The 19,377-nt window shown below is 40.3% G+C and overlaps 1 protein-coding gene and 1 long non-coding RNA gene across 5 annotated transcripts in view; one reads left to right on the forward strand and one right to left on the reverse strand.

Moving 5' to 3' along the window:
* Positions 1-10,904, reverse strand: part of CABCOCO1 (ciliary associated calcium binding coiled-coil 1) — a 168,468-nt gene extending 157,564 nt beyond the window's left edge. The window contains exon 1 of one of the 4 annotated variants that reach the window (XM_005900670.2): positions 10,672-10,904. In XM_005900670.2, the coding sequence (XP_005900732.1) occupies positions 10,672-10,752 (81 nt within the window). In that variant the 5' untranslated portion in view covers positions 10,753-10,904. The remainder of the gene's footprint in view (positions 1-10,671) is intronic. The other 3 variants (XM_070364530.1, XM_070364532.1, XM_070364531.1) reach the window with 3 other exon arrangements.
* A 253-nt stretch (positions 10,905-11,157) lies between these two features.
* LOC138986075 (uncharacterized) lies at positions 11,158-16,433 on the forward strand. Its single transcript, XR_011462970.1, has 3 exons — positions 11,158-11,285; positions 11,633-12,144; positions 13,083-16,433. It is a non-coding gene; the product is annotated as an uncharacterized lncRNA (long non-coding RNA).
* The last annotated feature ends 2,944 nt before the right edge of the window (positions 16,434-19,377 follow it).

The raw sequence follows: 19,377 nt of genomic DNA on the forward strand, positions 1-19,377 counted from the left end.
TTCAGTTGTGTCCAACTCTTTGCAACCCCATGGACCACAGCACGCCAGCAAGGCTTCCCTGTCCATCACCAACTCCTGAGGCTTGCTCAAATTCCTGTCAATTGAATCGGTGATGCCATCCAACCATCTCACCCTCTGTCGTCCCTGTCTCCTTCTGCCCTCAATCTTGCCCAGCATCAGGGTCTTTTCCAGTGAGTCAACTCTTCGCATCACTTAGCCAAAGTATTGGAGCTTCAGCTTCAGCATCAGTCCTTCCAGTGAATATTCAGGAATAATTTCCTTGAGGATTGACTGGTTTCATCTCCTTGCAGTCCAAGGGACTCTCAAGAGTCTTCTCCAACACCACAGTTCAAAAGCATCCACTCTTCAGCACTCAGCTTTCTTTATGGTCCATCTCTCACATCCATACACAACTACTGGAAAAACCACAGCTTTGACTAGGTGGACCTTTGTTGGCAAAGTAATTTCTCTGCTTTTTAATATGCTGTCTAGGTTGGTCATAGCTTTTCTTTCAAAGAACAAGTGTCTTAACTTCATGGCCGCAGTCAACATCTGCGGTGAGTTTGGAACCAAAAAAAAAAAATAGTCTCTCACTGTTTCCATTGTTTCCCCATCTATTTGGCATGAAGTGATGGGACTGGATGCCATGATCTTAGTTTTCTGAATGTTGAGTTTTAAGCCAGCTTTTTCACTCTCCTCTTTCACTTTCATCAAGAGGCTCTTTAGTTCTTCTCTGCTTTCTGCCATAAGGGTGGTGTCATCTGCATATTTGAGGTTATTGATATTTCTCCTGGCAATCTTGATGCCAGCTTGTGCTTCATCCAGCCTGGCATTTTGCATGATGTACTCTGCATAGAAGTTAAATAAACAGGGTGACAATATACAGCCTTGACTTACTCCTTTCGCAATCTGGAAACAGTCCATTGTTATATGTTTGATTTTAACTGTTGCTTCTTGACCTGTATAGATATTTCTCAGGAGGCATGCTTGGTGGTCTGGTATTCCCATCTCTTGAAGAATTTTCCAGTTTGTCATGATTCACACAGTCAAAGGCTTTGGCATAGTCAGTGAAGCAGAAGTAGATGTTTTTCTGGAATTCTTTTGCTTTTTCTATGATCCAATGGATGTTGGCAATTTGATCTCTGGTTCCTCTGACTTTTCTAAATCCAGCTTGTACATCTGGCAGTTCTCGGTTCACACACTGTTGAAGCCTAGCATGGAGAATTTTGAGCATTACCTTGCTGGTATGTGAGATGAATGCACTATGCAGTAGTTTGAGCATTCTTTGGCATTGCCTTTCTTTGGGATTGGAATGAAAACTGACCTTTTCCAGTCCTGTGGCCACTGCTGAGCTTTCCAAATTTGCTGGCATATTGAGTGCAGCACTTTCACAGCATCATCTTTCAGGATTTGAAATAGCTCAACTGGAATTCCATCACCTCCACTAGCTTTGTTCGTAGTGATGCTTCCTAAGGCCCACTTGACTCTGCATTCCAGGATGTCTGGCTCTAGGTGAGTGATCACATCATCGTGGTATCTGGATCATGAAGATCTTTTTTGTATAGTTCTTCTGTGTATTCTTGCCACCTCTTCTTAACATCTGCTTCTGTTAAGTCCATACTGTTTGTCCTTTACTGTGCCCAACTTTGCATGAAATGTTCCCTTGGTATCTCTAATTTTCTTGACGAGATCTCTAGTCTTTCCCATTCTATTGTTTTCCTCTCTTTCTTTGCACTGATCACTGAGGAAGGCTTTCTTATCTCTCCTTGCTATTCTTTAGAACTCTGCATTCAGATGGATATATCTTTTCTTTTCTCCTTTGCCTTTCACTTCTCTTCTCAGCTATTTGTAAGGCCTTCTCATACAGCCATTTTGCCTTTTTGCATTTCTTTTTCTTTGGGATTGTCTTGATCACAGCCTCCTGTACAATGTTATGAACCTCTGTCCATAGTTCTTCAGGCACTGTCTATCAGATCTAATCCTTTGAATCTATTTGTCACTTTCCGTGTATAATCATAAGGGAGTTGATCTAGGTCATACCTGAATGGTCTAGTGGTTTTCCCTACTTTCTTCAATTTAAGTCTGAATTTTGTAATAAGGAGTTCATGATATGAGCCAGAGTCAGCTCCCAGTCTTGTGTTTGCTGACTATATAGAGGTTCTCCATCTTTGGCTGCAAAGATTATAATCAATCTGATTTTGGTACTGACCATCTGGTGATGTCCATATGTAGAGTCATCCATTACTCAGCCATAAAAAAAAATGAAATTATTCCATTTGCAGCAACATGGATAGACCTAGAGATTATCATACTAAGTGAAGAAAGTCAGAAAGAGAAAGACAAATATCATATGACATTACTTACATGTGGAATCTAAAATAAGACACAATCAATATATCTATGAAACAAAAAGTCTCACAGATACAGGTAACAGACTTGTGGTTACCAAACAGGAGGAGGGGTTGGGAGGGAAGAATTGGGAGTTTGGGATTAGCAGAGGCAAACTATTATATATAGAATGGATAAAAAACAATATCCTACTGTGTAGCACAGGGAGCTATATTCAATATCCTGTGACAAAATGTAGTAGAAAAGAATGTTAAAAATAATATATATGTGTATAACGAGTCACTTCTCTGCACAAAAGAAATCAACATATTGTAAACCAACTATGTGCTGTGCTGTACTTAGTCGCTCAGTTGTGTCCGCCTTTTTGCAACCCCATGGACTGTAGCCCGTCAGGCTTCTCTGTCCATGGGGATTCTCCAGGCAAGAATACTGGAATGAGTTGCCATGCCCTCCTACAGGGGATTTTCCCAACTCAGGGATAGAACCCAGGTCTCCTGTATCACAGGTTGGTTCTTTACCATCTGAGCCAGGGGAAGCCCGAATAAACTTTAAAATTTTTAAAATAAATAAATTTTTTAAAAGTATTGTGAGATTTGGGCAAGAGTGGGTCAAATGTTTTTAATTCAACAAACAGTTATTTATCCTTCCATGTCAATGAACTCCAATAAATAAGAACAACAGGAAACTTTCTGCTATAATTAATAAGATTACATCCCAAATTTTCTTTATTCTTTTTCAAGAATAGAAAACCGCAAAGCTAACACTCACTGGAAATAATAATCAGTTTAATGTTTGTAATTTACTATTAGGTTATTATATTTTTATTTTTAAAAATTCAATTGAAAAGTAAAATATGCTATTTTATTAACTATCTTTATTTAGCATCTGCTGCTGCTGCTGCTAAGTCACTTCAGTCGTGTCCGACTTTGTGCAACCCCATGGACTGCAGCCTACCAGGCTCCTTCATCCCTGGGATTCTCTAGGCAAGAACACTGGAGTGGATTGCCATTTCCTTCTCCAGTGCATGAAAGTGAAAAGTTAAAGTGAAGTCGTTCAGTCGTGCCCGACTTGTAGCGACCCCATGGACTGCAGCCCACCAGGCTCCTCCGTCCATGGGATTTTCCAGGTAAGAGTACTGGAGTGGGTTGCCATTGCCTTCTCCGTTATTCAGTATAGAGTCAGCAAATTAACCTAAACTAGGTCATCCATTTGATTATAAATTCAAGAAGAAAAAATATTTTAGGACCTAATACAATACTTTGCACCTAGTAGGCACTCAGATGCTTATAAATTGAATTAAATGCATGCAGTTTTTAGACAGGATAGTATTTTAGTTCATAATATATTGTATATATTTGTTTAAATATTTGTTAGTTACATGCATTTTTTATTATTAGCAGTAAACTATAATTATTACTGTACTATTAATTCCATTAGGTTGTAAATTCCTCAGGGACAGTCATTCAATCTTTTATTTCTTTTGAGAATTCTGTAGTTCCTAGTTAGGTCAACATAGGTTGTTAATCAACCTGTGTCTGAATTCATCTTCATCCTGTGATGACATTGTTAGATGATGGACCATGATGAAAAGCCAGACGTAGATTTGGAGATATCATGATGCCTTTAATATACTGATGAATTCTGTGACTTAACAGCAAGACATTTAAACCTAAAATTAGATTCATGTTAAAACATCATTTTGATATGTTTTAATGCAAACACAATTGTTATCATTATTAAAAATGAATAAAGATATACATGAAAGATATATAGACATTCAGATCAATTGTCTCAGACTTGAAAATTTTCTTAATAGGAGAAAATAGGTCACATAAGAACTGTAAAAAAGAGTATAATCTTAATCTTTCATACAATAATAATTCTAGCTAAGGAGTCTAATACCAGTGCCTCATTCTTCTACTAAAACTTGATAGATTAAGATAATCATTTTGTAGGAGGGTTTGCCTCTGGTTTTTTGTTTTCTTTTGTTTTAAATTGAATTCCTGGACCTATTTTAAATGAGAGCTTTTCTTCTGTTTGTTTACACACTGCCGTGCACTAGAAAGGATGTAAGGTGGTTAAATATCTTTAATCTTTCAATACATACATTCTCATTTGTAAAAATTAAAGATACAATGGAAAATTCATGAATAGGCTAATAAAAATGTAAATATGTAATTATCACTTTCTCTGTAAAATTACATCTCTGACTAGGAGAATATGTGAGCTAAACTGCACTGTAACTCATTTTATTTCACCACCTGGTGGATTTTAGCTGTTATTCCAGAAGCATTAAAATTGTAAGCTGCTATTTTTTGTCAGATAATCTTTTCTGTGAATTTTTTCTCTAATGTCAGCTAAACTTTTCACATTTGAACATAACGTCTTTCTTTTAGAATTTTATCTTTGGGGGGCATCTTTGTATCCATCACTGATATGTCTTAAAAGATTCTTAAAAAATGTTCACTAAAGAAATATATAGCACAGTTCACCAAAGATGCCTAAGAGGGGTTTCATAGCCTTAGAGAACATAGAGTAGTCTACCATTTCCACACTCTGAAAGGCTTTCTTCAAGATTGAAAATAAATGAACTAAGATCAGCTCTGTGTTGAGCCGTGTTAGAGCTGAGGCAAAAAGGAAAAATTAGTATTAACAATTCTGTCTTTATTTAGAATTTAAATCCATTATGGGTTTTTGCATTTATTATAATTTTTAAATATTACATTAAATTTTTTCTCTTGACTACGGAATTTTTTAGCATCCGTTAAATTTTGTACCCAAGGAGGGTGCCTCACTCTCATCACTATAGTGCTGGACATCATAAAGAGACAATTTAAAAAAGAAAAAAAGTAAATGAAAGAAGGATAAGTAAAAGCAAGAGCTAGTTCCTTAAAATAATGAACAAAATAGGCAAATTTTGGGCAAAGGTGATTAAAGAAGAAATAAATATATGCCACATTAAATGAACACATTTGAGAATTACAGGTAATGGGTGATTTTCTAGGAATATATGTTATAAATTTGACCAAGGGTAAAGGAGAAAATGGACCAGACAAACATGAACTAAACTGGAAGTCTACTTTTTACAAGGTCACATGTCCAGATAGTTTTACACTTGAGGTTCTACTAAACAACCAAGAACACATAAATTCTGTTAGTCTAATGATTATAGATTGTAGATATTCATTTTTAGAAACCAGCATTGTCTATATACAAAAACCTGAACTAGCACAGAAATGTGACTAAAGTCAAAATCATTAATGAGCTCAGATGCAAAAATTCTACTTAAAAATATCTTATGGTCTCCCTGGTAGTCCAGTGGCTAAGAATCTGCCTGCCAATGCAGCGGAAATGGGTTCCATCACTGATATATGCTGTGAGGCAACTAAACCCGTGCATCACAACTTCTGAAGCTGGCAAGCCCATAACCTGTGGTCCACAGCGAGAAAAGGCACCACAGTGAGAAGCCCATGTACGGCAACTATTACAGAAAAGTAGTCTCCACTCACCACAACTAGAGAAAGACTGAGCACAGCGATGAAAACCCAGCATAACCAAAATAAATAAATACATAAAATTTTAAAAATATTTTTTAAAAGTGACATCTTTGAATGTTGAATCCAGCATTGTACAAAAATAATAAGAAGCTATCATTATGACAAGATAAGGTTAATTTCATAAATGCAAGGATAAATTATAGTTAACAAGTCTCATGTACTTTTTAGTCAAATTAAAAGTTAAAACCATGATTTTATAAGTAAATAATAAATATGCATTTGTAAGAATTTAGCAGCAGAACTCTCAGTAAAATATGAATTAAAAAAAAGCTAATTTATAGTGAATGAAACTAGCATGATGGTTCACACTAGAACAAAATTAGATCCCCATTTCAAATATACATCTATCAAAAATTAATTTTAGCTGTGTTAGATACCTAACTTTAGTAAAATAAAACTTTAAATATCAGAAAAAGATTGAAGATGATTTGTCCAACCTGAAAGCGAGGATGGAGTAGGGAGAAGCAGGAAATAGATAGGAATAAGATAGCAAATTGGAAGACTTAATAGTAAGATGAAGGACTTACTAAACTTAATAGTAAGATGAAAGACTTACTAAAAGACCAAACATCTGTGAATACCTCCACATCCACTATCAGTATTTCCAGAGGTTCTAAGTGTTTGACAAATAATGATACTAAATATTCACTTCACTGGAAGCTGCTGCTGCTGCTGCTAAGTCACTTCAGTCGTGTCCAACTCTGTGCAACCCCATAGACGGCAGCCCACCAGGCTCCCCCGCCCCTGGGATTCTCCGGGCAAGAACGCTGGAGTGGGTTGCCATTTCTTTCTCCAATGCATGGAAGTGAAAAGTGAAAGGAAGTCGCTCAGTCATGTCTGACTCTTAGCAACCCCATGGACCGCAGCCTACCAGGCTGCTCCATCCGTGGGATTTTCCAGGCAAGAGTACTGGAGTGGGGTGCCATTGCCTTCTCCATTCATTGGAAAGACTGATGCTAAATCTGAAACCCCAATACTTCGGCCACCTGATGTGAAGAACTGACTCATTTGAAAAGACCCTGATGCTGGGAAAGATTGAAGGCAGGAGGAGAAGGGGATGACAGAGGATGAGATGGTTGGACAGCATCACTGACTCAATGGACATGAGTTTGAGTAAACTCCAGGAGTTGGCGATGGACAGGGAGGTCCATGGGGTCGCAAAGAGTCGGACATGACTCAGCGACTGAACTGAACTGAACTGACTGAGTACTATTTTCTCAACAATATTTTTGAGGAACCTTTTGGCATCCTGTCCATTGTCCTATACTATCTATATCACGTGGTGTGAATGGCTTCAATAAATCCCTCTAGAATGATATTCCAGTTGTAGGAACCTGATCATCTTGGTGCTCAAGTTGAGCCCCAAGTGTTTCTCTCCGACCTGCCAGTAATGGGGTGGGCTGTTTTCAAAGCCCGTGCATGTGTGCCAAGTTATTTCTGTCACATTCAACTCTGTGAGACCCCACTGACTGTAGCCTGCCAGGCTCCTCTGTCCATGGGATTTTCCACACAAGAATACTGGAGTGGGTGGCCATGTCCTCCTCAAGGAGATGTTCCTGACCCAAGGATTGAACCGTGTCTCCCACATTACAGGCGGATTCTTTACCACTGAGCCACCTGGGAAGGCCAACTGGGAAACAATCATTTACTTTTTCTTTTACGTCTCTGATGTGAGTTGAAGTATGCTGCTGCTGCTGCTGCTAAGTCGCTTCAGTCATGTCCGACTCAGTGCGACCCCATAGACAGCAGCCCAAGAACACTGGAGTGGGTTGCCACGTCCTTCTCCAACGCAGGACAGTGAAAAGTGAAAGTGAAGCCACTCATTCGTGTCAGACTCTTTGAGACCCCATGGACTGCAGCCTACCAGGCTCCTCCGTCTGTGGGATTTTCCAGGCAAGAGTACTGGAGTGGGTTGCCATTGCCTTCTCCAGAGTTGGAGTATAGTCCCTTTTAAATTATACTATTAATACTTAAATGATTACATATCCCAAACAGTGTTTTTGAAGATATTAAGAAAGTCAGTTTATGAACTGAATTTATATTCTCATGTACAAATTAACTTATATGCATTTATAAACTCCTTTCACTTACAGATCTTTAGGTATCAAATATTTATTTTCAGATTGTCATCATTTCTCTGGTTTTCTGCATTTAAATGTTTCTCTCCCAAAACTTTAGCCTTATGCAAGAGGCATTTATTCCCATGTTACTAAAGAAACTGTACTATTAAATGCAGAAAGTTGGCAAGAAAGTTTATGTAATGTTACATAAAAATATTTTTCTGGAGCCATATCTCATGTCTGCTTGTTCAAGGTTATCTTATAGAGTTCGATCTATGATAACTATTATACCTGGCATACCTCAAACCCTCTATAATTCCAATTAGTTATCAAATTTTATTGAGTGCCTACTATATGATTGAGACAATCATATAGTTGTTTTAATTTTAGGTAATGACAACAAACAAGTGGGAAACCTCAGACTATTGAAAGCGTATGCTTTATTTCCAACAAACTTGGCAAAAAAAGAAATATTTCACTACTGTTTGGCTCAGATGACTGAATGGTCCACTGGCTAAGTCAATTTGGGTACAAATTATTGAGAAATAATGCTATACTACTAGGTTTCCAGGGATCAACTCTGGAAAGAATCTCACCTTACAAGAACCTTTCAATACCTAACTGAAAAGAAGTAGCCTTGTGAATAGAGATACCAAGAGAGATTTTTGCTATCTTTTCCATCTAACCCCTGAAACCCACAGTGGGCACAAATGGGTGGCTGCTGCTGCTAAGTCATGTCCAACTCTGTGCGACCCCATAGATGGCAGCCCACCAGGCTCCCCCATCCCTGGGATTCTCCAGGCAAGAACACTGGAGTGGGTTGCCATTTCCTTCTCCAATGCATGAAAGTGAAAAGTGAAAGTGAAGTCGCTCAGTTGTGTCCAACTCTTAGTGGCCCCATGGACTTCAGCCCACCAGGCTCCTCCGTCCGTGGGATTTTCCAGGCAAGAGTACTGGAGTGGGGTAAATGGGTGGCAGGCAGGATTTATTCTATGAATGACACAACACTAAAGATCAACTGTCTTCTCCATGAACTACAGGAACTCTGGTTTTAGAATGAACCCTCCGAGATGCAGACTGTTAATCTTAGCAAACGAACAGTTAAGTGAGTCCAAATTCCAACTTTACTTTTTCAGTATGTTACTAATTAAAAGACTAAGCATATCCCAAATTGACTGCCATGAGGAATACCTGCTGCTCCTCCAAGAAGTTAAACAAAAGAGCTCAGTGACTGTGCTAAGATGGCAGATAATCACCTAAGGTCTGTAACTGGTTCATTAGTTTCACTTATCCTTTATAAAAAGTGATTACCCTTCACCCTGGAACACGGTTTTGTTTTTTGTTTTTTTGCATCTTAAAAAAAAATTAAGGGGTATTTCTTTCTTTCTTTTGTTTTTTGAAGAGCATTAATTCCAAATTATCAGTTACTTATAAAGGATATTTCTATTATTGATACATGGATAAGTACTGGGTATATTCTCACAAGAAAGTTTTTGTATGTATTTATATACCATGATTTAATTGGGAAATTTCCTATGCCACTTTTGAAACTGTATTACTTACATTATAGATCACAAGAGAGTAACTGGCTTAGTAACCAGTTTATCACATTAAAATGTATTTTTAATGTATGCTAATTTCAAAAGGTTCATAGGAGAGTCAGCAGCTTTAGTGGTCTGCATACAGTACTGGGAAGAACCCGTAGGGAATGACTTGCATATCTCTGGGCAAGGCACTGTATTACTGGCTCTGTGTATCCTCATTTATAAAACTGCAGCTCATACACATCTTCTGTACAAAAAATAAATAAATGCTATTTAGACTAATAAGTGAGTTTAACCCAGCAATGTTAATTATAACATTATTATTCACCTTCAGAGTCTTAAAAAAAAGCTGAAGAAAAAACTTCTTAGAATAACATGATTGACTCAGTATGTGAAGATGTAAACATTTCTTAGTAGTATCTGGCAAATATTTTTAATTAAAATCTCAGGATACAAAGCGTCTGAGTAATCCCAGTTACATAGAACCCATTTATTATTGAGAATTAGTGCTGGGAGGGGCCGGAGAAGAAATCTTTATTTTGCACAGGAAACCACTGGAGGCCTAAGAATGTTAAAGTCTTTTCCTAAAGACAAGGTGCTAATGAGCAACTCAGCCATAACCGGAAGGTTGATTTTCTAGGCGTTCCTCCTTTGTCCGATCTATCAACTATTTACTTATTTAGAGAAACAGTAAAATAATACGGGAAACATTGGCCTTCAAATATTCATCAATCCACTATCAATGAAGAGTAATTATTCCATGACATCTTTTGAGCAACAGAACTGTGATATCTGAAGAGAATTAGTAGTCATTTACAAAGGAGACGCTCTCACTTAAATTTTTCAAAATTCCCTTTTAAGTAGAGAATCCTAGGGAAAGCGCTTATTTGTGAGGCCTTTCGGGCAAAGAACCGTCCAATGGAGGGATTTTTAGTTCACACTCGGGGGGACGGAGGGGCGTCGGACGACAGGGCAAGGGGAGCGCGGGACGGTGGCTTGGGGATCCCCCTTCACTCCCTGAGAGCTCGCGCCGCCTGGGCGTCGCACCCACTCGGGGCCGAGCACCCAACTCGGGCATGGGGCGCCTCCGAGGGAACAGCCTAGGCCCGCGGGAGAGGTCCGGCGCTCGGGGGTCGCGGGTACCGGGCAGAGACGGCGTACCTCCGACTCGGGTGTGGTTCCCGCCGAAGTCATTCCCGCGGGAGTCGTTCCCCCGGGTGTCGTCCCCACAAACGTCGCCATGATCCCGCCTCAGCCCTGCGGCCCCTCGTCGCCTAGGCAACCGGGGAGGGGGCGGGGCCGGGGTCGCTGGGCTGGGGAACTGAGCCCACGCTTAGCTGCTTCCGGTCCCGAGCCCCATGCCCACCTGGGAAATGGTCAGGAGCAGGCTTGTAAGAGCCGGAGAGCAGGCCCTACCGCTGCGGGGCGCTGTGCCGGGAAAGCCTATGGCAGGGCTTTGAGTAACTGAATCGAGATAGACTTTCCTTTTAGTAAGAGTGAAAAAAGGGAAAGAAAAAAAGCAGTTGAACTAGTAAACGGGGAAGTGGGGCTTCCCTGGTGGCTCAGTCGGGATAGAGTCCATGGGGTCGCAAGAGTCAGACACGACTTAGCGGCTAAACTACCACCACCAAATGTGGGTGTGTAATACTAATACATGACAAGTAGAGCAGGTTGCTATTCCTTTCTCCAGGGGATCCTCCTGACTCAGGGATCGAACCCACATCTCCTGCATTGCAGACGGATTTTTATCGACTGAATCACCAGGGAAGCCCCCAGTAAGTATTAAAGTGAGGTATATTATTGAAATTAATATTTTACATGAAAAAATTGTAATTTTAAAATATTAGGATATTATTGTTATGTTTAGAAGGAAAAACAGCCTTTATTTTTTGGAGATAACATGCTAAAAGATTTAGTGATGGTGAAGTGATAAAATGTCCACGATTTACTCCAAAATAAGGAAGGGTAGATGGATAATGATTGGAGGTACAGTAGAGGAATCAAGATTGGGGGGGGAGGGGCATGGTCATTATACTATTATTTCTACTTTATAGTTTGATTTTTTTCCAAATAAAAACGTTGAAAAACAATATTTTTAGTATTTGTATGGCTTCCCTGATAGCTCAGCTGGTAAAGAATCCACCTGCAATGCAGGAGGCCCCTGTTCGCTTCCTGGGTCCAGAAGATCGCTGGAGAAGAGATAGGCTACCCACTCCAGTATTCTTGGGGTTACCTGGTGGCTCAGCTGGTAAAGAATCCTCCTGCAATGTGGGAGACCTGGATTCAATTCCTGGATTGGGAAGATCCCATCGAGAAAGAACGGCTACCCACTCCAGTATTATGGCATGGAGAATTTCATGGACTGGAAAATCCCATGGATGGAGGAGCCTGGTAGGCTCCAGTCCATGGGGTCGTGAAGAGTCAGACACGACTGAGTGACTTCACTTTCACTTTTCACTTTCTTGCACTGGAGAAGGAAATGGCAACCCACTCCAGTGTTCTTGCCTGGAGAATCCCAGGGACGGGGGAGCCTGGTGGGCTGCCGTCTATGGGGTCGCACAGAGTCGGACACGACTGAAGCGACTTAGCAGCAGCAGCAGCGTACAGTCCGAGCCGTCACAAAGAGTCTGACAGGTATGAGCAACTTTCACTTTCTTGTGAGTGTTCTTCTCTGAACGATAGTATCTGCTTCGATAATGAAACGTGTTTTACTTTTATTAACTTCCATGGGGTTGCTATGCAGGAAACTTACTGCAAATATCAGACATTTAAATGCTTCACTTTCCTCCTCTGTCAAACGAGATAATGACAGTGTCGGCCTTATTGCATTATTGTGAGGATTTAGCATGTTAATATATGGAAATATTAAGGACAGTATCTAGCAACTGTAGTTCTGTATTATTAAGATTAGTATTAGTTTGTACTTTTCTCTTTAGTCCATCCTGTACAACCATTGCCAAAATAATACTTCCATCATGGACCTCTTCTTATATTTGACCCCTGCCTTTCAGACCAAACTGAACAATTTACCTTTATATAACTTCATGATAATTGTGCCTTTCCTTGTCTTACTTGTTAAGATTAGCCTCACAATTTGTAATGTCAACTTGTGGTTCATGAATTGTCTCTACGTTTGTATATGTTTGGTCAGTCTTTTAAGTGGATTGCAGAGTCCTCCTCTCCTTAGTATTTTACACCTAAAGAAACTAGTTCTTAGTACAAAATATTTAGTCAACAATGTGTTTATGATTTCCAACTCTATTTTAAAACCCTATTTAGAGTCCATCAGTTAGTGAAAATACAGACAATTTTAGTGATTGTCAGAGTTAATACTTAAGAGCTACCACCTTACAAACTCATTACAATGCTAATTAATTATTTCCTTCTGATCCATACTTCGGAGAAACTGAAAACAATGGCTAACCTTCTGCAAAGTAAAAACCATTTGCATTCTTTAAATTTAGCCTTTAGTTAATGGCTAAAACATTTATTTCTTTAAACTGTAGTTCTAATTTTCTCAAAGTTCGGATTTATTTTCCTGGCCATTAATTGTTCTGTCATGTCTTTTACAGTTTTTACATTTTCTTCACCTCTCTTTGGTTTTGGACCCCAGAACTAGTGGAGGACTCCATTGAAGACGGACAGATGTGCAGATGACACCACCCTTATGGCAGAAAGGGAAGAGGAACTAAAAAGCCTCTTGATGACAGTGAAAGAGGAGAGCGAAAAAGTTGGCTTAAAGCTCAACATTCAGAAAACGAAGATCATGGCATCTGGTCCCATCACTTCATGGGAAATAGATGGGGAAACAGTGTCAGACTTTATTTTTTGGGGCTCCAAAAGCAGTACAGGTGGTGATTGCAGCCATGAAATTAAAAGACACTTACTCCTTGGAAGGAAAGTTATGACCAACCTAGATAGTATATTGAAAAGCAGAGATATTACTTTGCCAACAAAGGTCCATCTAGTCAAGGCTATGGTTTTTCCAGTGGTCATGTGTGGATGCGAGAGTTGGACTATAATGAAAGCTGAGTGCTGAAGAATTGATGCTTTTGAACTGTGGTGTTGGAAAAGACTCTTGAGAGTCCCTTGGACTGCAAGGAGATCCAACCAGTCCATCCTAAAGGAGACCAGTCCTGGGTGTTCATTGGAAGGACTGATGCTGAAGCTGAAACTCCAGTACTTTGGCCACCTCATGCGAAGAGTTGACTCATTGGAAAAGGCCCTGATGCTGGGAGGGATTGGGGGCAGGAGGAAAAGGGGGCGACAGACTGAGATGGCTGGATGGCATCACCAACTTGATGGACATGAGTTTGAGTGAACTCCGGGAGTTGGTGATGGACAGGGAGGCCTGGCGTGCTGCAATTCATGGTGTCACAAAGAGTCGGACATGACCGAGCGACTAAACTGAACTGAACTGAACTGAAATTCTACCAATGACAGGAGGGTTACCTCTGGTGGGGGCAGGGCGGGGATTGTTTTGTAGTAATTTCAATTTTACTGTATTTAATCTTGTAATTTATTAGAGAAGTCAGTTTCGAGGAGGTAATTTAATTTTATGGGGCACATTTTTTTTTTTTTTTTGGCCTGGTAAGGAGTGGTGTTGAAAACTCATTAGCCTGAAGGTTACTTTTAATTTGGACAAGTTGGAGCTGATTTTAACGTCTCACTTCTTTTGTAGGGAGGTGCCAACAGGAAAGACAAATCTCAGTAGTTGATATGCGTTCTTACATGGAAAGGTCAGTTATATCTTCCTTCTCAAGTCTCTTTGGAAGATAAAGGCTTCTAACTAAAGCCTGCAAAATTCCATTTGTTATCTTAGTTTATTGTTTTAGGGCTAGTAGGGAAAAGGAAACATATGGGTCTTGTAGTTTACAATTAGTTTTTTAAATGACCTCTGACTTTAAGCACATCACAGTGAAATATGGGGTAGCTTGATAGTATTTTTTGCCCGATTGGATTGGCCCTCATTCTAATGAAAGTACTCCAGTCTACGTGCTGATAAACCTATGAGGAGCAGATTTTACAAGTGAAATCAAATTTTCTTGAAGAGGGATATTTTTATAATTTTATCAGTTGAGGCCTTGTTTGTGTTACTCGCCCAGCTGTGTCTGACTCTGTGCGAACCCATGGACTGTAGCCCGCCAGGCTCCTCTGTCCATGGGATTTTCCAGGCAAGAATACTGGAGTGGGTAGCCATTCCCTTCTCCAGGGGACCTTCTCGACCCAGGGATTGAACCCGAGTCTACTGCATTGCAGGGAGATTCTTTACTGTGTGAGCCACCAGGGAAGCCCTAATTGAGCCTTGAATGTTTAAAATAATACCAGGACTTCCCTGGTGATCCAGAGGCTAAGATTCTATGCTCTTAAAGCAGGGGACCTGGCTTTGATCCCTGGTCAAGGAACTAGATCCCAGATGCTGAAACTAAGAGTTTGAGTACCACAACTGAAAGATCACTCAGGCTGTAAGACCCAATGGAGTAAAATAAGATAAATAAATACATTAAAAAAATAAACATTTAGGAAAGGGCTAGATGATTTTTTATTGGGTATTGATGGTCTAGTGTAGCAATATAAGACAATGAAAACTGATGGTGAGATTTCCACTGTCTTCTTAGGGTCAGCAACTATTTTCACTCCACTCCTCATGATTTACGTGTTACTGGTTCATTTTAAGTATAAGAGAAGTTCTTCAACAATAAATGAAATGATGTCACTAATGAGATTAATGACGTATTAGTAGTTCCAACACTGTCATTCCTGAGGTCTTGAATCTTTTAAGTGACACCCATGATAGTCTTAAGCGGATCAGGCTGGAAAAACTCCAGTTTGTTCTTGAAATAGTACTGAGAGACCACAAAGTTGTGGAGATGGAATTTACATAACACACTGTATTTTAGCCTTGAGATACATTGAATTGTTAGATGTAGAAAGAAAAGCTATTACAAGCATTTTATTTTGTAAATAATTCCCTTTACTCTTTGTTACACATTTAATTTTTAGCAAAGAATGTATTCCTGTAGCTAATCAATTCTGAAATACATTTCATTTTCTTAACCTTTACCTACTTCTCAAATCAGGTCTTCTCATTTCAATTAAGTGCCTTAATCTGTTCAAGTCATATGTGAGAACATTTTAGTCTCACCTTAACAAAGTGCTTATAGGAAATGGGATAGTAAACTGATTGTAGTAGAATGTATTCTGAGACTAATTATTGGTTGCAGTGGGGGAAGTGTAATGATTTTCAGTCAGTTGGTATGATTTTGAACTTGTTCATGTAATACTGCATCCTGTCTTCAAAACTCATTGTGGGCATATCTGTTATTCTTTATTATCCAGTTATTCACTTTACAGTGAATCCTTATGCACCTTAAGATGAAATTTCTTTTTCTCCAATCAGAAAATGCTCTCTTTTCCTAACCCAGAGACCTCTTCAAGATAGTTTTGTACAGAAACAGACTCACAGACATGAGAACAGATTTGTGGTTGCCAAGGGAGAGGGGTGGAGTGAGAGGGATGAACTGGGAGTTTGGGGTAGATGCAAACTACATTTAGAATGGATAAACAACTAGGTCCTACTGTATAGCTCAGGGAACTATATTCAATATCCTGGGATAAATCATAAAGGAAATAAATACTAAAAAGAAATTATATATGTGTTTGGGCTTCCCAGGTGGCACTCGTGGTAAAGAACCCACCTGCCAATGCAGGAGATGTAAGAGATGCGGGTTCTATCCCTGGGTGGGGAAGATCCCCTGGAGTAGGAAGGGGCAAGCCACTCAAGTATTCTTGCCTGGAAAATCCCATGGACAAAGGAACCTGGCAGGCTATAGTGTATGGAGTGGAGAGACTAAACACACACACACACATGTGCCTGTGTACCTGAGTCACTTTGCTGTACAGCAGAGATTGGCACACTATAAATCAACTACATTTAAATAAAAAAGATAATTTTGTAACTTGTTCCTTTTCTTCCAGATGATCTTTTAAAAGAAAAATGGGGTCACCTCTCCTTAACCACACCGTGTCCTACAGTTGGTCTCTAATTGCCTGTGCTCTCCTAAAGCCGTCCTCTCAAGGGCTGTCCCAGGTCCTGTCTTCCTTGGTGTGTGGACATCCTATCCTATTTGTCCCAAATATCCATTCCTTGCCTTCTCTACTTGGCCTTGTGCCCTGGAAGGCTGACCCATCAGCTGGATTCACCAAGTTCGTCAGCCTGAGACTTGTGGTTACCTTTGGCCAGTGGGAACACCAGCAGATTAATGATAGGAGAGTGAGGTCCAGGGTCATTTATTCTCCCTGTTTCCTTTCTTCAGGATTACAAGTTGGGTGTACAGTAGCTGGCTTCCTACACCAAAAGCCTTGATGGCTAAGGTGGGTCCCTTAGCCCCTGAAGCTACCCTTTGGGCCTCAGTTCAGTTCAGTTCAGTCGATCAGTCATGTCTGACTCTCTGCGACCCCATGAACTGCAGCACGCCAGGCCTCCTTGTCCATCACCAACTCCCGGAGTTTACCCAAACTCATGTTCATTGAGTTGGTGATGCCATCCAACCATCTCATCCTCTGTTGTCCCCTTCTCCTCCTGCCTTCAATCTTTCCCAGCATCAGGGTCTTTTCAAATGAGTCAGTTCTTCGCATGAGGTGGCCAGAGTATTGGAGTTTCAGCGTCAACATCAGTCCTTCCAGTGAACACCCAGGACTGATCTCCCTTAGGATGGACTGGTTGGATCTCCTTGCAGTCCAAGGGACTCTCAAGAGTCTTTTCCAACACCACAATTCAAAAGCATCAATTCTTCAGCACTCAGCTTTCATTATAGTCCAACTCTCGTATCCATACATGACCACTGGAAAAACCATAGCCTTGATTAGACAAACCTTTGTTGGCAAAGTAATGTCTCTGCTTTTTAATATGCTATCTAGGTTGGTCATAACTTTTCTCCCAAGGAGTAAGTGTCTTTTAATTTCGTGGCTGCAGTCATCATCTGCAGTGATTTTGGAGCCCCCCAAAATAAAGTCTGCCACTATTTCCACTGTTTCCCCATCTATTTGCCATGAAGTGATGGGATCAGATGTCATGATCTTAGTTTTCTGAATGTTGAGCTTTAAGCCAATTTTTTCACTCTCCTCTTTCACTTTCATCAAGAGGCTCTTTATTTCTTCTTTGCTTTCTGCCATAAGGGTGGTGTCATGTGCGTATTTGAGGTTATTGATATTTCTCCTCAGGGAACTACTTTAGAGTCTTTAATCCATTCTTGTGGACTGGGGCTTTCCAGGTAGTGATAGTGGTAAAGAACCCGCCTGCCAGTGCAGGAGATGAAAAGATGCAGGTTCGATCCCTGGGTCAGGAAGATCCCTTGAAGGGAGTGTGTGGCAACTCACTCCAGTATTCTTGCCAGGAGAATCCCATGGACAGAGGAGCCTGGAGGGCTACAGTCCCAAGGGATCACAAAGAGCCAGACTCGACTGGGCAAGCGACCGAATACACACACACACGTGCTCGTGCACACACACACGCATGCACACACACAGACAACTTAATGCAAAAAACCAAGTTAACAAATTTAAGCAACAATATACACCTAAAATGAAAATACTTCAGCTGACAAAAAACCACACCCTATTTCCTTCACCCAGGCAAATGCATGCAAATTTTTGAAGTGCAAAGCAAGCTCTTTAAACACATGATTTGAGTTAGACATAAATAATTTTTGTAAAAATCAAAATTTATCCTACATTTTAATTTGTGAAATATGTATGATCAAAACAGTTTCACTGATTTTTTTTTCCTTCTAAAACTGTCTAAAAGTGATTGGGTGCCATTTAATTAATGGTAGGGGACTCCATTGCTCTTCAGATATATTTTTGAGAAAATTTATCCTGGGGGCTTCTGAAAAGTGCCTTGGCTGAGCAAGCTTTGCCCCCTTCTCTGTGCTGCCTCCCACCCCACTCCACTTTTAAACATAGCAAGTCTAATTTTACCTGTTTTACATAATAGCTTTCTTGTGAATTTTGTTAGAAGGAAAGACTTTGAGCTTTAAAAAGTTTCAAATCCACTAGGTAATCTCTAAGGAAACTTCATCTCTGAAAATTCTATTACAATATAATTTCCCAAAGCATTCATTGTCTGAAATGTTCACTTTGGCAAGTACACAGTATTACTGTTATTAAACATTTCTGATGTATATACATGTTTATGATTCGAGGGAAGGAAAATTACATACATTATCTCATTTATTCATCAGAATCCACTGTCATGGTATTCTACATAGCACCACACTTGATCAAGGAACTTACTACCCAGGAAAATAAGTGCAGGTCTGAGCCCAAGCCGATGGAACTCACTGGTCTTATTATATCTGCTCCCCACCCCCCATCCCCTGAAGTAGCTGGCTTAATGAAACAGTAGAATGACCTTTTGAAGACTCAGTTACATTGCAGGCCTGGATCAAGTTTCTCCAGATGGTTGTACATGCTCTGAATCAGCATCCAATATATGGTACTCTTTCTCCCACGGTCAGGATACATGTGTCCAGGAATCAAGAAGTAGAAATGGGAGTGGCACAATTATTATACCCTAATGACCCACTGCTGCTGCTGCTGCTAAGTTGCTTCAGTCGTGTCTGACTCTGTGCGACCCCATAGACGGCAGCCCACCAGGCTCCCCTGTCCCTGGGATTCTCCAGGCAAGAACACTGAAGTGGGTTGCCATTTCCTTCTCCAATGCATGAACGTGAAAAGTGAAAGTGAAGTCGCTCAGTCGTGTCTGACTGTTAGCTACCCCATGGACTGCAGCCTACCAGGTTCGTTTGTCCATGGGATTTTCCAGGCAAGAGTACTGGAGTTGGGTGCCATTGCCTTCTCTGAATG

The sequence above is a fragment of the Bos mutus genome, chromosome 28 (genome assembly GCF_027580195.1).
Source record: "Bos mutus isolate GX-2022 chromosome 28, NWIPB_WYAK_1.1, whole genome shotgun sequence".
Taxonomy (NCBI): Eukaryota; Metazoa; Chordata; class Mammalia; order Artiodactyla; family Bovidae; genus Bos; species Bos mutus.